The sequence below is a fragment of the Jaculus jaculus genome, chromosome 5, assembly GCF_020740685.1.
Source record: "Jaculus jaculus isolate mJacJac1 chromosome 5, mJacJac1.mat.Y.cur, whole genome shotgun sequence".
Lineage (NCBI taxonomy): Eukaryota > Metazoa > Chordata > Mammalia > Rodentia > Dipodidae > Jaculus > Jaculus jaculus.
In genome coordinates, this window is record NC_059106.1 from 7,571,696 (window position 1) to 7,591,672 (window position 19,977).

Sequence of the window (19,977 nt, forward strand, 5' to 3'; positions counted from 1 at the left end):
CCAGGACTGGACATGTGCCAGACTGATCTATGTTGTCAAAAGATGGTCCTAAGATCACTCAGGAGTACAGGAATAAAGGAGCCAGGACTTGAACCTAGGCCAGGTTCCAGTATGTTGGCAGCAGCCTCACCACCTCAGCCACCAGGGCAGCATTTTGTGCCTTTGGACAAACAGCTGGCTTCACCACCACCACACAGAGCCTGGAACCCTAACTGGGCAGGTGGAAGCTCACTTGCAGGCTGGTGATGTGGCTCGGTTGGTAGAGTGCTTGCCTGGCATGCGGGTTGCCCTGGGTTCTACCCCCAGCCCCTCATAAACGGAGTAGAGCGGTGCATGCCTGTGATCTTGGTAGGAGCGAGGCAGGAAGAGGAGAAATTCAAAGTCACCCTCAACTACACAGGGAGTTCAAGGGCAGCCTGAGGTAGACGAGACCCTGCCTCCAAACAAAGTTCCTTTGTCAGAACTCAAGAGGATAGCTCAGTGATTAAGTCACTTGCCTGTAAAGCCTAAGGATCCGGGTTTGATTCCCCAGTACCCACTTAAAGCCAGATGTACAAGGTGGCACATGTATCTGGAATGTGTTTGCAGTAGCTACAGGCCTTAGTATGCCCATTCTCTCCTCCTCCCACCCAACACCTTCTCAAATAAATAGCTCAGGAGTCTCCAAAGTACAGAGAAGTGACAGTGGAGTATTCGGCACTAAGTGAGACATCTCTATCGCACCCTCCAAGGCTCAGGATCTATTACACAAGAGGTGGGAAAAAAATTTAGCAGCCAAGCAAGGGGAGATGTGCCTGCAATCTTGCCTTCCAGACACAACGCGGCCATGATACTCATGGCTTCACAGTGGCTGATGCTGCCTATACGAGACCTGAATAATAGGAGGTAAAAAAAAAATGACGACATCAAATTAGAAAAGAGACTTGTGGGAAGGGAAGCATGTGGAGGGCGTCTGTACAGAGAATGGGCGCTCACACGTGGGTGACACTCTCCACCTGGCCCGGCGACCCTGTGTGTGGCAGCGTCACATGCACAGCTGTAGAGAAGGAGCACCCGGGGAGGTGACCATACTGTTGAGGAGCCCAGGGCAGGAAGCGTGTCTGGTATGTATAAACATGTGCGCTTGTGTCTGAGGAGCTGTGTGTGTGTGTGTGTGTGTGTGTGTACACGTGACACGTGCGAGGGCTACCTGTGTCAGGAGTTTGTGTTCATGGTTGTGGAGGGGCACTCTGCACGCACATCTGAGGGTATCTGGGCGTGTGCTTGTGCACGTGTGGACATTGCTGTGTGCGCAGAGGAGGGTCAGGAGGGACCCAGAGAGGCTGCTTGGCTGCACGTCACCCTGGCTCCTCCGCCTGGGGTACCGCTCCTGCACAGTTCTGCAGAAAAACCCTGGACACCAGGTTTGCCCCCTGAATCCTCAAGAGACTAGCAGGGTAGTTAGAAGGCACCCTCGGGCTCCCAGGCCTACCGTACCCCAACACTCCTCTAAGCCTGTGGTGTGGAACTCTGTCCCCGGGCCACTGTCGCCTCGGTCTCTCAGCAGCTCTGATTCCCCACAAGAAACTTCCCCAGGATTGGGCCATTAATGTCCTGTCCTGGAAGAATGTGGAGCTCACAAGGCTCGGGTCATAGGCAATTAAGTTTGCTGGGAGACATATTTTCTTCTGTGATCTAGCTGCCCATAAGTCACCCATGGTCCTACAAGTAACCTCAGGAAAGCTCACTGGTTCACCAAGCTAGACCCGAGAGGAAGGAGCTGCGTCTCTGTTTCTGTCTTTGCTGCTCTGTCTGGGGTGAGTAGGCATTTGTTCAAGTCTACTTGGAAAAAGTTCACACAACAGGCTGTGACGTGCCCTCTAACAGCGTGTGGCTTAGACTCCAACCTGGCCAGTGTTTTATGCACATCTGTGGTTAGCCATGGAAGGAGGTGCAAACTGTAGAAGACACACACAAAGACCCCAGCAGTGACACATCAGGACAATCAAGCTGCCCCACCACTTAGTCCTGAGCGCTATGGGCCACCCTGTCCCTGCTGTGGTCCTTGCAATGAAGACCTGAGAACCAGCCACACCAGGTAATGCTCACTATTCTAGCCTGTCCCCACGCAGCATCATGGTCATCCCACTTCACAATAAGTCAGTCAATGCTCAAAAAGTTGCCTACTCAGGGCTCTACCCTCTACCCATGGGAAACCTGTGCTTCCCATCCTTGGGCTGAACGCTCGGCTTAGAGGGGCAGTCTGATTCTCCAGAACCCAGCTTGACCACCGTTTATGGACTCTGCTCACAATGACGATGAGAGCACTCTACCCACACAGGCGCATGAGACTCAGCCACAGAGAAAAGCTGCGGGCAGGGAGTGTAGCTCATAGCACAGCATGTGCTTACCCCGAGCCCCGAGTTCAGTCCCCCAAGATCGCAAGTGCACACACACACGATCTGTTTTATTTGTTAGGATATTTGGGACTAGGGAGGTTGCTCCGTGGATAAAGCCCCAAGCTCTGGTCCCAACACCATTGTAATGCTGAGCACGGCAGTCTACCTATAACCCCAGCACTCAGGCGTCGCATTATGTTCCCTCACACCCTCCAGGCCACGTGAAGGAGAAGTATGGGGTTGGGGAGATGGCTTAGTGATTAAAGGCACTAGCTTACACAGCCTACTGGCAGGCCAGGGTTTGACTCCCTGGCACCCACATAAGGCCAGGTACACAAAGCAGCACATACTTACAAGGTCATCTGTAGCAGCAAGAAGCCCTGGCACACCCATATTCTCATCTCCCCCCTTTCTCTTTCTCTCTCTCTCCCTCCATCTTGGCTTGAAGACAAGAGTATGTGTGATAACGGGGCGGAGAGTCATATCTCCCAAAGTTTCTTCAAAAGTCTTAAGAAAGGCCAGGGGCCAGGGAAATAGCTCAAGTAAAGAGACTTCCTTCCAGCACGAGAACCTGTGTTTGATCCCCAGAATCCACGGAAAGCTACTGAGCAGGGTATGCGTGCTTGTATTCCCTGGGCTGAGGAGCTGAAGACAGGTGAGGCTTGCTGGCCAGTCACTGTAGCCTCACTGGTAACTTCCAGGCCAGTGAGAGACCATATCTCATACAATGGTGCACGGCAGGCTGGAGAGATGGCTCAGCGTATGAGATGCTTGCCTACAAAACCTAACGACACAAGTTCGATTCCCCAGTACCCACGTAAAGCTATATGCACAGTGGTGAATGCCTCTGGAGTTCATTCGCAGTGGCTAGAGGCCATGTTGCACCCATTCTCTCTCTCTCTCTTTTTTTTTCTCTCTCTCTCTCTCTCTCCTTGCAAAAAATGGTGGATGGCGCCTAAGGAACAAGTGAGGGACTTGTCCTCTGGCCTCTACATGCCAGATACACACACGCATAAACACCTACACACATGCCCATGCAGCTACACACACATGTACAAGAAAGGCTAGCTAACCACTGGTGTGGGGGGGGGGAGTCGGACAGGAGGAATGGCCTCTCAGGGATGTCCTACCTTTTGACCTTGTAACATGACCTTGTCATCTGCAAAGTTCACATTAGAGAACTACACGAGTTACAAAAAAAAAAAAAAATCTTATAGTGTTTTAACTAAGTCTATGATGACATCCTTGCTTGTACCTAACATAGGTACCCACAGTGGCATCCATTAAGAATAGTTCAAAAGAGCTAGTGAATGTGATTCTGGATGTTTCTAAGAATTGGCAAAATCTTGTGGTAGCAGACATGCCAGGTGCCCTATCTGATCATTACACACTGTACACACCTACTGAAATGTCACAGCATGCCCTATAATTATTACTATCATGTGTCAATTAAAAAATTTTAAACATTTTTACCAAGCTCTCTTTGGAGAATGCAAAAGGAGAACCTGGGATGGGAACTGGTTCTACCCACACGAGGCTTCTCACTGGTGATTTTCTGCTTAGGTAGGAAACAGCAAAAGCTACACAGAAGTGGCACACAGTTGTCATAGCAACACCAACACTCTGAGCTCATGGTGTCCACAAGAGGGAAATCAGTTCAGCAGCTTCTCCATTCCGCGTCCCCAGTCTATCCGGTGGTCTGAGCTGGAGTGACTGAGAAGTCCTGGTCTCAGGGCTGGGGACACAGCTCGGTGGGCAAAGTTCTTGCCATACAAGTGTAAGGACCGGAGTTTGGATCCCCAGCACTCACGGAACTGCTGGGCAGGCGCAGCGGCCTGTCTGGAATCCCAGCACTCAGGAGGGGAGACAGGGATCTCAGAGGCAAACTTGCCAGCTAGGCTGGTCCAATCTGTGAGCTCTGCTTTCAAGTCAGAAGGAGGAAGGTCGAATGTGGTCGGGGGAGACACCCAGCATCAACCTCTGCTTTCCTCACGCCACGGAGCGTGCACCCCGTCACTCCCTGTGCCCACGTGCATACACATGAGCACACACACACATGCATGCTAAATAAATAAGTAGCTTAAAAGTCCTGATTTCTTTTTGCTGTTGTTTTTGTTTTTGTTTCTCAAGGTAGGGTCTCGCTCTAGCCCAGGCTGACCTGGAATTCACTATGTGTCTCAGGGTGGCCTTGAACTCGAGCGATCCTCCTACCTCTGCCTCCCCAGTGCTGGGATGAAAGGCGTGTGCCACCACGCCCAGCGCAAATCCTGATTTCTTCCCAGCCACTGTCTCTGCCAGGACTGGCTCCTTGTCAGGTGGGCCTGGATGCTGTCACTGTGCCTGCTCTCATGATTCTCTGCAGACCCCGGGTGGGTAGGACTACCCCATCCTAGGGTAGCGGGCACACGGTGAAATACACAGTGTGCAAAACGGCATGTCATGTGCCAGGAGCATCACTGAGCGTCTTTCTTGCAGCAGCTCAGCGGGCCTGACAGCCAGGCCCAGCGCCGCCCTCCCTCTACCTGCTTGGCTTGGACTTTACCTCGTTGATGGCCAGTTGCTCTCCACCTCCTCCAGGGTGGCTGTAGTGGTGGCCAGAGTTATGAAGGTCCTCATATAGGTCCTCTTCACTGCCTGTCTCCTCTGCACAGATGACCGTGTCCAGAGCTCCATCAGGCAACCCTGGAAGGAAGGACAGCAGCCTGTGAAGGGGGACAGAGGAGAGCTGGTGCAAGAGGAGCTGGCTGACCGCAGGACACACGCACGCTCTTTGGAAGGAGGGAGAGACTGGGAAGCCAGGCTCTCAAAGCACTCTTGCTGCAAGGTCTCAGGCCTTAGCTCAGATGACAGAGTGGTGTGGTGACTCCACGCTGCCACTGCAAGTCACTTAACTCCAGGCCACAGCAACCCAGTGGACTAGAAGAATTTGGGAGGGGCCAGGGTATACTGTCCAAGAAACTTCCCACTGAATTAAATTAGAAACAAATTTGAAGGCTGAAGAGAGGGCTTAGTGGTTAAGGTGCTTGGCTGCGAAGCCAAAGGACCCAGGTTCAATTTCCCAGGACCACGTAAGCCAGATGCACAAGGTGGCACAAGCATTAGGAGTTTGTCTGTAGTGGCTGAAGGCTCTGGTGCATCCATTCTCTCTGTCCCTCTTTCATATATATATGCGTATGTATATGGAGAGAGAGAAAGAGAGAGAGAGAGAGAGAGAGAGGGAGAGAGAATGGGTGCGCCAGGGCCTCTAGCCACTGCAAACAAATTCCAGACACATGAGCCCCCTTGTGCATCTGGCTAACATGGGATCTGGAGAATCGAACCTGGGTCCTTAGGCTTTGCAGGCAAACTCCTTAACCGCTAAGCCATCTCTCCAGCCCTCATGTTCTTTTTTTTAATGTGTGTGTTTGTGTGTGTGTGTGTGTGTGTGTGTGTGTTTCACACCAGGGTCTCTAGCAGCTGTAAATGAAAGCCAGGTGCTCACACCACTTTTTACATCTGGCTTTATGTGAGTGCTAGAGAACTGAACTTGGGCCAACAAGCTTTGCAAGCAAGAGCCTTTAACCACTGAGCTATCTTCCCAGCCCCGTCAGTGTGGTTTGAATTTATTTTTCTAGTTAGTAATGTGTTGGGTATCATATCTACATTTGTGTGTCATTTATATTTCCTTTAATGTAAAATATCTATGGGTTTTGCTCATTTTTATTAAGTTGCTTATCTTTAACATATGTTAATTTTTTATTTTTCCTCATCAATTGAGATGTTCACATATTTTTCTTTCAATCTATTAATGTAGTGCCTTATAGCCATTTTGGTATGTTGAGCAATTTTTGAATTCCAGCACTAAACCCTATTTCTCCTAATAGGTAATCCTTTTCCTGTGCTGTTAAATTCAATTTGCTAGTAGTATGTTAAGGATTCTTCCATCTAACATTTTTTTCCATTTATTTGCATACAGATATGTATGAGTCTCATTTTCTTGCAGTTTCTTATCTATTATTTTTTTCTTGTGTGTGGGGCATGGTGTGTGTGTGGTGGTGGTGTGTGTGTGTACATGTGTGTGTACATGAGTGTGAATGGGGGTGTGGTATCCCACATGCATTCACCTGCAGAGGCCAAAGTGGAACCACTCCATTGCTGTTTGCCTTGTATTGGTACTTTTTATTTATTTATTTGTAAGGGGAGGGAGGGAGGGAGAGAGAGGGAAGGAGAGGGAGGGAGAATACGGTCATGTCAGTGGAACTTCATAGGCATGGGCTACTTTGTGCATCTGACTTGATGTGGGTACTGGGCAAGCACCGTAACTGCTAAGCCATCTCTCTGCCCTGCCTGGTAGTGTTTTGGGCTGAAGTCTTCTGTACTAATTCTGGTGCTTGTGGGGCCCCTGAGAATCTCATATCTTTGCTCCCCCACCTTGATGTTTTACATGGGATTTGGAGGTTTAAACTCAGGCAGCCTCAGGCCCTCATGCCCGCACAGAACGTGTGCTTAACCACTGAGCCATCTCTCCAGCCCTCTCACAGACCTTCAGTAATGGATTAGAAATCATTCCTTGCTCTTCAGTTGTTTCTGAAAGAGTTTAAAAGAGTTGGTATGAACCACTCTGGAGGAATCGGGTGGAGAGTGAGTGAGACACCAAATGTCAATCTCCAGCCTGCATACGTGTGCTTACATAGCATGTGAACACAGTATATGTACTCACATACACCACAGCACACGTGCAAAAGAGAAAAAGTTGTCAGAAAACCACAAGGATCTGGACAGCTACTGACTTAAGAACAGTCATACAGATCAATGAGTGTGAATCAAGGACGCAGAAGTATAAACCCTCACACACATGTCAATAGATCTGCAACACAGGGAAGCAAAAGACAATCACTTCCACAAGCAGTGTTGAGAAACTCAGTGTCCAGATGCAAAACAAAGAGGAAGAAAAGAAGCTGAGCTCTTCCCTCACACACAAGAACTAACTGCCAGTGGGCAAAGATCTGAACATACGAGCCAAGATTGTACATCTTTGAAGAGAACACGGGGAGAAGCGCAGGACACTGAATTTGAAAATGATTTCCTGGCCGATACAAAAAGCACAGGGAAGAAGACGGCAGACAAAGTGGACTACTTCAAAATTAAAGTACTGGGAGTTGGAGAGATGGTGCAGTGGTTACAGGCACTTGCTTGCAAAGCCTGACGGGAGTGGGTTCCATGCACAGTGGCACAAGCGTCTGGAGTTTGATTATGGTGGCAGGTGACCCTGGTGTACCCATTCTCTCTCTCTCTCAAATAATTAAAAATATTTTCTAAAGATTTATTTATTATTTATTTATTTATTAGAGATAGAGAGAGGGAGAGGGAGAATGGGCATACCAGGGCCTCCATATACTGCAAACAAACTCCAGAGGCATGCACCACCATGTGCATCTAGCTTACCTGGAGACCTGGAGAATCGAACCTGGGTCCTTAGGTTTTGCAAGCATGGGCCTTAACTGCTAAGCCATCTCTCCAGCCCAAATAAAAAAATATATATTATATATATTTTTGGGGGGGTGTTTTTTTGAGGTAGGGTCTCACTCTAGCCCAGGCTGACCTGGAATTCACTCTGTATTCTCAGGGTGGCCTTGAACTCACGGTGATCCTCCTACCTCTGCCTCCCAAGTGCTGGGATTAAAGACGTGCGCCATCACGCCCAGCCAAATAAAAATATTTAAAAAAATTCAAAGTCTGTGTACATCAAAGGGCAGCGTTCTAGTTTGAACCTGAGAGGCCCAGCCCACTAGGCTTTTTGTCTGAGCACTTCTTCCCTGCCTGGTGGCTTTGTTTGGAGAGACTGTGGGACCTTTCGGAAGCAGAGCCTGGCGAGCAGACGCAGGGCCCTGGTGCGGGACTCTGCAGGATGCCCATGCGCGGCTCTGGCCCTGCCTCTGTGATGTGGACAGCCACTGTTTCTGTCCCATCGCCGTGGGCGGAGCCATCTTCCTGCCTTTCCTGCGTCACAGACTGAAACCCCACGGAGACTGTGAGCCAAACACATGCTTCCTCCCACGAGTCCTCTTGTCTATCAAGTGTTTTGGTCTCAGAAATATAAAAGTAACTAATAGTATCAAAAGATTTTTTAAAAATCCACAGAATAGGAGAAAATAGATACAAATAATGTATTTAGTGTTTTAAAAGTCACACTTTGGCTGGACATGGTGGTGCATGCTTTTAATTCCAGCACTCGGGAGACAGAGGTAGGAGGACTGCTGAGTTTGAGGCCAGCCTGAGACTACACAGTGAATTCTAGTGAGATCCTATTTCAAAAAAAAAAAAAAAAAAAAAAGGCATACTTCTAAACCAGCTATACCATACAAAAAACAACCCAAAGTGTGGGGGTGGGGAGGGAGGGAATTACCATGGGATATATTTTATAATCATGGAAAATGTTAATAAAAAAAAGAAAGAAAAAAAACAAAAACAACCCAGTTAAAACTGACCCAACTCTATTGTAATACAAGGATCAGGCAATGTCAGCAGCTCTTGGAAATTCTCCAGGAATAGAAACCTCATAAGTACAGCTTCTATAATTACTATACCCAATTTATTTATTATTACCACAAAAAAAACAAAATAAAGGACATGAGAAAACATAAAAGAAATGAACAAACTATCCTGATTTAACCACATTGTACGCATGCATTAAGTTATCACAGTAGGGCTAGAGAGATGGCTTAGCAGTTAAGCTTTTTGCTGGACCTCAGTTCAACTCCCCAGGACCCACATAAGCCAGATGCACAAGATGGCGCATGCATCTGGAGTTCATTTGCAGTGGCTTTTGGTGGAGGCCCTGGCAACCCATTCTCCCTCTCCTTTGCTTCTCTCTCTCTCTCTCAAATAAATAAATAAAAATAAAATATTAAAAAGTCATCATAGTATGTACTTAAAATAACATTAAAATTGAAATTTAAAAGTGAGCAAAAGAATCAAACTGCTCTGAAGAAGAGGTACAAGTGGCACATTAAAGTGCTCAACCGCAGTGAGGGAAATGCAAATTGGGCCACAATGGCACACAAACACTCGTACAACGGGAGGGAGGCAGAGACAGGAGAACCACCAGAAGTATGTGGAGCAGCTAACTTGGCATACGCAGTGGCAAACAGGAGACCCTGCCTCAAACAAGACGGAAGGCAAAGTCCCACACTGGAGTTGTCCTCTGACCTCCACACACCTGAACATGCATGCACACACACAGAAACATAATCAAATTAAAATTAAAAACTCATATTTGGCTCATTCATCGATCTGGAGACTGTGTCATCTTTCCTGTCGGGAAGCTCATGTTTCGGTCGTTCCATTTCCTTCCATGGTCCATTATTTAAAAGCAAGTCTCAGACAGCCTGTAATTTCACCTGTATATATTGTAGTCTATGTCTTGAAAAAATAAGGCGTCTCTACTTCCCCGTCTCTTTCCCTCTCCTAGGTATTTTAAAACTAAGTCTTCCCCCTGGGGAGGGGGTCACAGAAGAGTCACTATTTTCCTTGGCTTTTTACTTAGCTGGTCCCAAGCAAGGTCTCAGCAGCTCACAACACAACCGCTCATCTGGCCAATCTACAGCTTGGGGGAGTAGAAGCATCTCTCCATTCGGCTCTCTGGGCATTTTTCTCACCTTCTTACACCCAGAGTCCATGCACTTTGTGCATCTGGCTTATGTGAGACCTGGAGAATCGGACATGGGTCCTTAGGCTTTGTAGGCAAGTGCCTTAACCATTCAGCCATCTCTCTAGCCCTTCATTTTGAATTTTGATGTAAGAAAACAGGAAAACAGGGTGTGGCCCTGGGAGGCTGTTCCTATGGTTTCATGACCACCATATCAACCTGGGCAGAGGAGGCATTTGTAGCAGCTATGCAGAAGGGTACCAGGACGGCAGCCAGCGCGGGCAGTGTGTGCACTCCTCTCACACAAGGCAAGGGCCCTGGTGGCTCACATGCCCCTGACTTACACGAAAGCCCTATGACTATGGTGCAAGCGAGCAAATGAATGATCGTAGCAGAGTCAGGTTAATGCAAAACCCAGGCTTCATTTTGATTTTTTAAATATTTCATTATTTATTTATCTGACAGAGAAAAAGGGAGAGAGAGCGAGCGAATGGGCGTGCAGGGGCCTTCAGCCACTGAAAATGAACTCCAGATGTGTGTGCCCCATTGTGCATCTGGCTAGTGTGGGTCCCGGAAAATCAAACCTGGGTCCTTTGGCTTTGCAGGCAAATGCCTTAACTACTAAGCCATCCCTCCAGCCCTGATTTTTTTTTTTTTTTGAGGCAAGTCCAACAGACTGGCATTTTTTTTTTAATGCAAGAGAGCATGGGCAAGGGAAATAGAGAATTGGCATGCCAGGTCCTCCAGCCACTGCAACTGAACTCCAGACACATGCGCCACCTCGTGCACATGCGACCTTGCACGCTTGCATCACTTTGTGCATCTGGCTTATGTGGTACCTGGAGAGTTAAACATGGGTCCTTAGGCTTTGCAGGCAAGTGCCTTAACCGCTCAGCCATCTCTCCTGCCCTTCGTTGTGAATTCTGATGTAAGAAAACAGGTCAGCTGTCTGCTACATTCTGAACACTGTCTTGACAGTAAGTAGCACATCAAGAGGTTCTGTGATCTAGACCAAAGATGGGAACAGCATCCAAGCCATTCTGCCACACATGTCTCTTCGGCCTGGGCTGGTACAGTTATGAAGCCCATGGCTTCCAACGGGGGCGGACCCCTCCAGGTAGGGCGATTTGCCCTCTAGCTTGCTTCTGAGGAAGACTGTGACCTTCTGTCATCCTTGCAGTAAGAGATGTGGACTTGTAATGTGTCCATTACTGCCCATGAATGCAAGCTGGCTCCTGAAGGAGGGGTCATGGGCACGTGACATTGAGTGGGTCCTGCACCCCATGCTGGACCTTGGATGTTAAGAGGGCTAGGGAGATGGCCCAGTGGTTAAAGGCACTTGCAAACAGAGAAGGAGGTGAGAGACAAAGACAGAAAATATGAGAATGGGTATTCCAGGGCCTCTTGCCACTGCAAACAAATTCTAAATGCACATATATGCCGTTTTGTGTATAGGGCTTTACATGGGTACTGGGGCAATTGAACCCGGGGCATTGGGCTGTACAAGCAACCACCTTTAACCACTGAGCAGGCTCTTCAGCCCAAAGTTAGATATCTAATAGGTATTCGGCCCTTTAAAATAAACACGTACTGGGCTGGAGAGATGGCTTAGCGGTTAAGCGCTTGCCTGTGAAGCCTAAGGACCCCGATTCGAGGCTCAATTCCCCAGGACCCACGTTAGCCAGATGCACAAGGGGGCGCACGCGTCTGGATTTCGTTTGCAGTGGCTGGAGGCCCTGGCGTGCCCATTCTCTCTCTTCTCTCCCTGTCTGCCTCCTTCTCTCTCTGTCACTATCAAATAAATAAATAAAAATAAACAAAAAATATTTTAAAAAATAAAAATAAAAAAGTAACACATACTAACATGCACTCAAGACTTCCCTATCCACAGGTTCTGCCTGTGGAGTCAATTAAGCACAGGAAAACGACTGAGGGGGTGGGGTGGAGCTGGAAAGGTTGCCTAGCGGTTAAGCGCTTGCCTGTGAAGCCAAGGGGCCCAGGTTCGAGGCTCGATTCCCTAGTAAACACATAAACCAGATGCACAAGGTGGCACGTGTATTTGCAGTTTATTTGCAGTGGCTGGAGCCCTGGTGCGCCCATTCTCTCTCCCTCTCTCTCTTTCTTTGTTGCTCTCAAATAAATAACTAAAAATCAACAAAATTTTTTAAAAAAAGATTGAGGGGGCGAAATGCATCTGTATTGAAGATGCTGAGACTGTTTCCTTAGCAACTAGCCACACAGCAGTTACCGTGTCTCGGGCATGATAAGTCATTGGAGAGAGCCAGGGCCCTTTCCTTCCTTCTTTCTTTCTTTCGTCCTTCCTTCCTTCCTTCCTTTCTCTCTTCCTTCTTGTTTTTTCGAGGTAGGGTTTCACTCTAGTCCAGGCTGACCTGGAATTCAGTATGTAGTCTCAGGGTGGCCTCGAACTCATGGCGATCCTCCTACCTCTGCCTCCCAAGTACTGGGATCAGAGGTGTGCACCACCATGCCCGGCTGTACATTTTCTTTATAATTTATTTATTCATTCATCTGTTTGGACAGGGTCCAATTCTAGCCCAGGCTTACCTGGAACTCACTCCACATTCCATGCTGACCTTGAACTCACAGCGATCCTCCTACTACAACCTCCAGAGTGCTGGGATTATAGGTAGGCGTCATCGTGCCTGGCTATATTTATTTATATTTTGCCTGCATATGTATGCAAGTTTGCATAGATGTGGGTGCATGTGTACACAGCTGTGTGTGTGCGTACATGTGGAGGCCAGATGTCGACACCAGGTGTCTTTCTCAGTCACTCTCCGCCTTGTTTTTTGAAACAGGGTCTCTCACTGAACCTGAAGCTTATCCGTTTGGCTACACTGGCTGGCCGGCTTGCTCCGGGGGTCTGCCTGTTTCCGTTTCCCAAGTGCGTGGACATGGACGGCAGGAGTGTGCCATGGTGCCCAGCTTTCACATAGGTGCAAAGGGTGTGAACTCTGCCCTTTCTGCTTGTGCAACAAACGCTGTACAGCCTGAGCCGTCTCCCAAGCGCTTTCCTGTGTTGTTTTCTATTACCGTACATTAATTATAGCAAGTATTGGGTTTCATTGCGACACATGCGTATCATGCACCTTGTCCACATCCCCCTCCCTCTGCTCCTCCCATGTCCCCAACGCTCAGCATGTACTTTACATGAGAGAAAACCCAGGCATCCGCCTCAGGTCTGGTTTTCTCTGCTCAGCGCAATGGCCGCCAGCTCCAGTCTCCTGACAGCTGCTTCTCTCCTTAATCACTCCTGGGGTGAATTCTTTCTAGTGACATGGCTTTTAAAAAAAATATTTTATTTATTTATTTGAGAGCGAGAGGGAGAGAGAGAAAGAGAGAATGGGCGCAGCAGGGCCTCCAGCCACTGCAAACTAACTCCACATGCATGTGCCCCCTTGTGCATCTGGCTTATGTGGGTCCTGGGGAATTGAACCAAGGTCCTTAGGCTTAGCAGGCAAACACCTTAGCCACTAAGCCACTTCCTCAGGTTTACATTGCTGGCAGAAATCACCTGAGCAAGAGCAGCTTTGGAAAAAAAGGGTTTATTGTAGTTTACAGACTCAAGGGGAAGCTCCACAATGGCAGGATAAAACAATGGCATGAGCAGAAGGTGGACATCACCAACTGGCCAGCATCAAGTGGGCAACAGGAACAGGAGAGTGTGCCAGAAACTGGCTACAGTACTGAGAAGCCCCAACAATACACCACCTCCAGGAGGCTTTAATTTCCAATGGCCATCAGCTGAAGAGACTAGCATTCAGAATACCTAAGTTTATGGGGGACTCCTGAATCAAACCACCACAAGACGTTTATCTGCATCTTGGATATGGTGGCTTGTGACTGAGTCTCACCCTTCACATGGACATGAACTACAGGTGGCAGTGTCCCCAACATCCTTGTCACAGCTTCTGCGGGCTACTCTTGCACAAATCTTGGCCTGTGTTGCCGAAATACGTGAGGTCACACTGAAAAGTGTTCCCACTCTGAGCTTTGAAACTGTCTATGTGATCTCCCTTTTGCCTGGCACAGTGCCTGGGTCACTTCAGGATATGTCTATACTGTGGCTGTTCTCGTGGCTCCCACGGGTGCTCGGTCATGTGGCTCTGATAGGAGGTTAGGCACAGCTCGCTTTGCCTCCAACTGCTTGTCTGTCAAACACCGGGGAACATCTCGAAGTTAGTGTCAATCCTTCTCAAACTTGCTCAGCTCACAGGCATCATTTACCAATGGTCCACAACCACATGCTTTCTCTGACTCAGAACAAAAGGCTTGGCCTTATCCTTGATCCTTTTGCTTTATTTCCTGCTTATTTTGTTTGATTTTTTTTTATCAGTGTGTTAATTATACAAAAAAGTGAGTGTCGTAGAATTTTCCTACATGTACATGAGACAGTGGAATCCTATGTACTGCATTTACCTCCCCACACTGGTTTCCTTCCCGCTCTGTAACAGTCACCCTTCTGCTTGCATGTCTTGTCTTTCTTTTCCTTTTCCCTTTCCCTTCCTTTCTTTCCTTCTTTCTTTCTTTCTCTCTCCCTCTCTTTCTCCTTCCTTCCTTCCTTGTTTCCTTCCTTCTTTTCTTTCTTTCTTCCTTTCTCTCTCTCTCTCTCTCTCTCTCTTTCTTTCTTTCTCTTTATTTCTTTCATAAGACAGTGTCTCATATAGCCCAGGCTAGCCTCAACCTTGCTATGTAGCCAATGATGAACTTGAATTTCTGATCCTCCTGCCTCCACCTCCCAAATGCTGGGATTACAAGTGTGCACTGCCATAACTGGCATTTTTTTTCTCTTTTGATTCTACATGTGAAAGAAAACCTCCACAACTTGGCATATATCACTTAACACAATGGTCTCCGGTTCTACTCATTTTTCTGTGATGGCTGTAGCTCAGGATGGCCTCAAGCTCTCAAGACCCGCCTTAGTCACCTGAGCGCCAAGATTACAGGTGACATGGATTCTGGACACTTTCTGGCTCTTGTCCCCAGGCAGGAAGTTGTCAGTAGGAAACTCCCTAACACTGCCCCTTCCACTTCCTTGTCTTTGCATCTTTGTTTATTTTTATTTCTGCTTTCTTTCTTCTTCCTCTCTTTTCCCTCCCTCCCTCCTTTTCTCTTCATCCCACATGAAAGAAAACATGGAATACTTGTCTGGCTGGCTGGCTGGCTTACTGCGTGCAACACAATCATCTGAAGTTACCGCTGACTCCTTTCTCTCACAACTCACACCCATGCCCCTACGCAAATCTAGCATCCCTATCTAGCATCTGGACAGATGATTAGCCAGATCTTACACTCCACCCCTCCAGCACCAACTCCTAAAGCAGGGTCTTATCACTGTCCCGCAACCCCCTTCCACACAGTAACCAAGAGCCTCCCATCTGGCTTCCCACTTTGAGCCTCTGTCCTCTGCAACAGCCAGGGTCCTTGGTGACACGCAATCAGATCACAATGTCAGATGTTGGCTTCAGAGCTGCAAAGGCTCCATCCACCTGGGCGAGAGTCAAGATCCTTCCCATAGCACCCCAAGCTTTCTGCCACTGCGGCCTCGTTTCTCCTGCACCTGCCCACCCCACTTTGGCTGTGACAGACTCCTGACAATCTAAGTTACGCAGTCAAGCACTGAAGTGGATGTTAGCAGCATGCAATGCTTCGCGCCGCACTCCTGCAAGTGGGCGACTCTCCATCAACTTCAGCTTGCTTTTTGCAGCTTCCATGCCTGCTCTCCTCATCAACTCTGACACTGTCTCTTCGAATCACACATCCTTCCACACAGATGAACCAAACTTGCTCAAGGCCATGTTTCTCCCTTTGTCAAAATACTTCCCATAAATTGTCCTAGACACGGGCTTTTGAACACTGTGGAGGCAGGATAATCTGGGGCTGGGGAAGGGGTTAAAGTTGGGACAGTGAGGCGAGGAGACCAGTGTGTTAATATACCTGGAATATTTTGTTTCACTATCAAGAAAATGAATTCAACAACATTTTTTTTTTTTTGAGGCACGGTTTCACTGTAGCCCAGGCTGACCTGAAATACACTATGCAATCTCAGGCTGGGCTCGAATTCATAGTAACACTCCTGCTTCTGCCTCTCAAGTGCTGGGATTAAAGGTGTGCACCATCACACCCAGCACTTTTCAACAAACTTTTTTTTTTTTCCCCGAGATAGGTCTCACTCTAGCTCAGGATGACCTGAAATTTACTATGTAGTCTCAGGGTGGCCTTGAATTCATGGTGATCTTCCTACCTCTGCCTCCCAAGTGCTGGGATTAAAGGCATGCGCCACCATGCTTGGCTCAACAAATATTTTTATTGGTTACTCAAAGTGTGCTATCTGTCCTTATTTTTTTTTTAATTTTTATTTATTTATTTGAGAGCGACAGACACAGAGAGAAAGACAGATAGAGGGAGAGAGAGAGAATGGGCGCGCCAGGGCTTCCAGCCTCTGCCAACGAACTCCAGACGCGTGCGCCCCCTTGTGCATCTGGCTAACGTGGGACCTGGGGAACCGAGCCTCGAACCGGGGTCCTTAGGCTTCACAGGCAAGCGCTTAACCGCTAAGCCATCTCTCCAGCCCTATCTGTCCTTATTTTGCAAAAGGTGCAGGTCTGCAGCCTGGAAAGGGCAGCGGAGTTGTGATACCCCGAGTCCTTGCTCTTAGGCCTGTGTAGCTTCCAACATACAAATGTCTGTTCCGCCAGCTTGTCTACCATGTTTTTGAAAAGACTTAAGGATCGTCATGAGTTCGAGGCTACCCGGCTACATAGTGAATTTCAGGTCAGCCTGAGCTAGAGGGAGACCCTGCCTCAAAACAACAACAGAAGGACTCGTCTGAGGGGGGGGGGGGCAGGGAGGGTACGTAGCTCAGCTGGCACAGTGCTGGCCTAGAATGCACGAAGCCCTGGATTGGATCCCCAGCACCTGATAGCACATGCCTGCGACCCCAGCACTCAGGAGGAATACTGTGAGGCACTGACCCCTGGAAATGAACCCACTGGTGATCCTTATTTACTAGGATGTCAACGGTTCTTACATCAGAGAATGTAAAAATACCTTCCTCAGGGGAAATCTCCCAGTGATTTGTTGATCAGGGAGGCCCGTGAAGACTTCAAAACAATACAGGCTACGGTCACAGCTCTGTGTTGCCCACCAGAACGAGATGGCAAGGCCCTATTATGGAAGTGGCCACACGCTTCAGTTGCAAGACACTGAGAAATCAAGGGGAACTGAGCTCGAAGCTCCCTCCGGCTGGCTAGCTGTAGCAGTGCTCGGGGAGAAAGGTCATCAATGGCCTTGCCCAGCACTGGACCCTGTGAGCTACACAACCTGTTAGCCAGGTACCACGTGTCCACTGGTGCAAAAATGGCATGGGGCTAACTATTTGCTCTCTGATTTGAGGCAAGCTCCATGAGAGGGGATTTGTTTGTGCCTGGTTCCAAAAAACCTTGTTAAAATCCAATATCTGGAAAGGTCCGAGGTCCTTGGAGGGAAGCTACTACTGACTAAATATATAAGTTGCACCCATGAAATCACCCTCGAACTATTTATGCTTATGCCCATAGATTAGTGCTACTCTCATATTTGGTCAGAGAAGCTTCCTTTGCAATTGGCATTGATTCTTGGGAAGACCCAAAAACTCATAAGACTGCTGAGAATAAGTGACTGTTGAGTGCTCATTGCTAAATGAGACAACTCTATCACACACTCCAACACTCAGGGACTATTGTGGTAGAAAGAATCTAAGAGGGTTGGAAGGATGGCTTAGTGGTTAAGGCATTTGCCTGCAAAGCAAAGGACCCAGGTTCAATTCCCCAGTACCCACATAAGCCAGATGCACAAGGTGGTACATGTATCTGAAGTTTGTTGCAGTGGCTGGAGGCCCTGGTGCACCCATTCCCTTTCTCTCTCACTCTCTCTACTTCTTTCTCTCCATCAAATTAATTAATTAATTAAAAAAGACAGAATCAAAGACTTTAACAGTCAGAGATGGGGAGGGGTGCTATGGAATTATGTGTTCTAGACATGAGGTGAGTGTTACATTCATGATCTCACAGCATCTGTTGTTATCTGTACAACATCAAGCCCATCAACATTCTGCCATGGGCGCTGGAGGAAGGCGGAGGAAACCACATGACTCATGTGTTTGAACACTTCATGCCCAGCTGGTGGCACTGTTTGGGAAGTTTGTGGAGACTTTAGAAGGTAGATTGCTTTTTTTCCCCTTTTTTTCTTTTATTTTTATTTATTTGAGAGAGATAAAGAAGTAGAGAGGGAGAGAGAGAATGGGGGCACCAGGGCATCCAGCTACTGCAAGCTAACGCCAGACGCATGCACCACCTTATGTAGCTGGCTTATGCGGGTCCTGGGGAATCGAACCTGGATCCTTTGACTTTGCAGGCAAGTGCCTTAACCACTAAGCTATCTCTTCAGCCCTGGGAGGTGGATTCTTGCTGGAGGAGGTGTGTCACCGGTGGTGATGGAGTCCAGCCCTGCTGGTGCATTTATGCTTTCCACTTCCTTTCTACTGATGTGAAGAGTGACCATCTGCTCCCATGATTTTTCCCCAAAACTACAAGCCAGAATAAACCCTTTCTTCCTATAAGCACTTCTGGTCAGGTGTTTTGTCCCAGCACAAGGAAGTAACTGATACAAAGTGGGACTACTTGGAAAGAAGGGGTTCAGTGGGGATGAGGGAGAACAAGAGATGGTAGCAGGAGAGATTATGATCAAAATATACTAACCACCAATTATATGAAAACTTTTGAGCTGGAGGGATGGCTCAGCAGTTAAGGCGCTTGCCTCCAAAAGCCTATGGACCCGTGTCCAACTCTCCAGGCCTCACACAATCCAGAGATGCATGAAGGTGGGGCAAGTGCAAGGCTGCCCATGTCCCCTAGGTGGCGTAAGTGTCTGAAGTTTGATTGCAGTGGCTGAGGCCGTGGCAAGCCAATTCTCTTCCTGTCTCTCCCTCTCTCCCTCTATCTCACTCACTTTCTCTAAATAAGAAAAAAAATAAGTAATAAAGCTTTCAGTAAGTTCCTTCAATCACTCAATGATTAAAATATTTTATTGTAAAGGCTTCTTTCTGGTCACAAGGGAATAATATATATATATATATTATATACATATACAATATATATATATATACACATACATACATATATATATATAAATATTTATATGTTATGTGTATAATATATATATTCTGAAAATATTTTTGTATGCTCATGTGTGTAGATGCTGTGTGTTCATGCAGGAGGGGAGGACAAAGGACCACCTCAGGCATCATTCCTTTCAGGGGTCATTCACCTCGTATGTAGAAAGATCTCTCATTGGTCTGTTCTCACCGAGCTGGACGGGATGGCTGGCCAATGAACCCCAGTGACCCACTTGTCTCTGCCTACCCAGCTTTAGGATAACAAGTGCATGCCACCACACCTGACTTTTTTTTTTTTTAATTTTTTATTTATTTATTTGAGAGCAACAGACACAGAGAGAAAGACAGATAGAGGGAGAGAGAGAGAATGGGCGCGCCAGGGCTTCCAGCCACTGCAAACGAACTCCAGACGCGTGCGCCCCCTTGTGCATCTGGCTAACGTGGGACCTGGGGAACCGAGCCTCGAACCAGAGTCCTTAGGCTTCACAGGCAAGCGCTTAACCGCTAAGCTATCTCTCCAGCCCCCACACCTGGCTTTTTTTTTACAGACATTCTGGAGATTGAGTTCAGGTCCTTATTTTGAAAAGGTAAGCACTTGACTGGCTGAACTATCTTCCTAGCCCTGGAAAAATATATATATTTTAAAATATTTTATTTGTTTATTTGAGAGAGAGGCATGGGGCAGATAGAGAAAGAACAGGCACGCCAAGGCCTCTAGCCACTGCAAACATGCAAACTCCAGATGCATGTGCCACCTTATGTGTCTGGCTTGATATCGGTACTGAGGAACTGAACCT

The 19,977-nt window shown here is 47.8% G+C and overlaps 1 protein-coding gene across 1 annotated transcript in view; it reads right to left on the reverse strand.

Annotated features, from left to right (window-relative positions):
- Arhgef4 (Rho guanine nucleotide exchange factor 4) overlaps window positions 1-19,977 on the reverse strand; it is a 147,514-nt gene that overhangs the window by 14,381 nt on the left and 113,156 nt on the right. Inside the window, exon 5 of the mRNA XM_045151065.1 lies at window positions 4,921-5,060. Coding sequence (XP_045007000.1) covers window positions 4,921-5,060 — 140 coding nt within the window. The remainder of the gene's footprint in view (window positions 1-4,920; window positions 5,061-19,977) is intronic.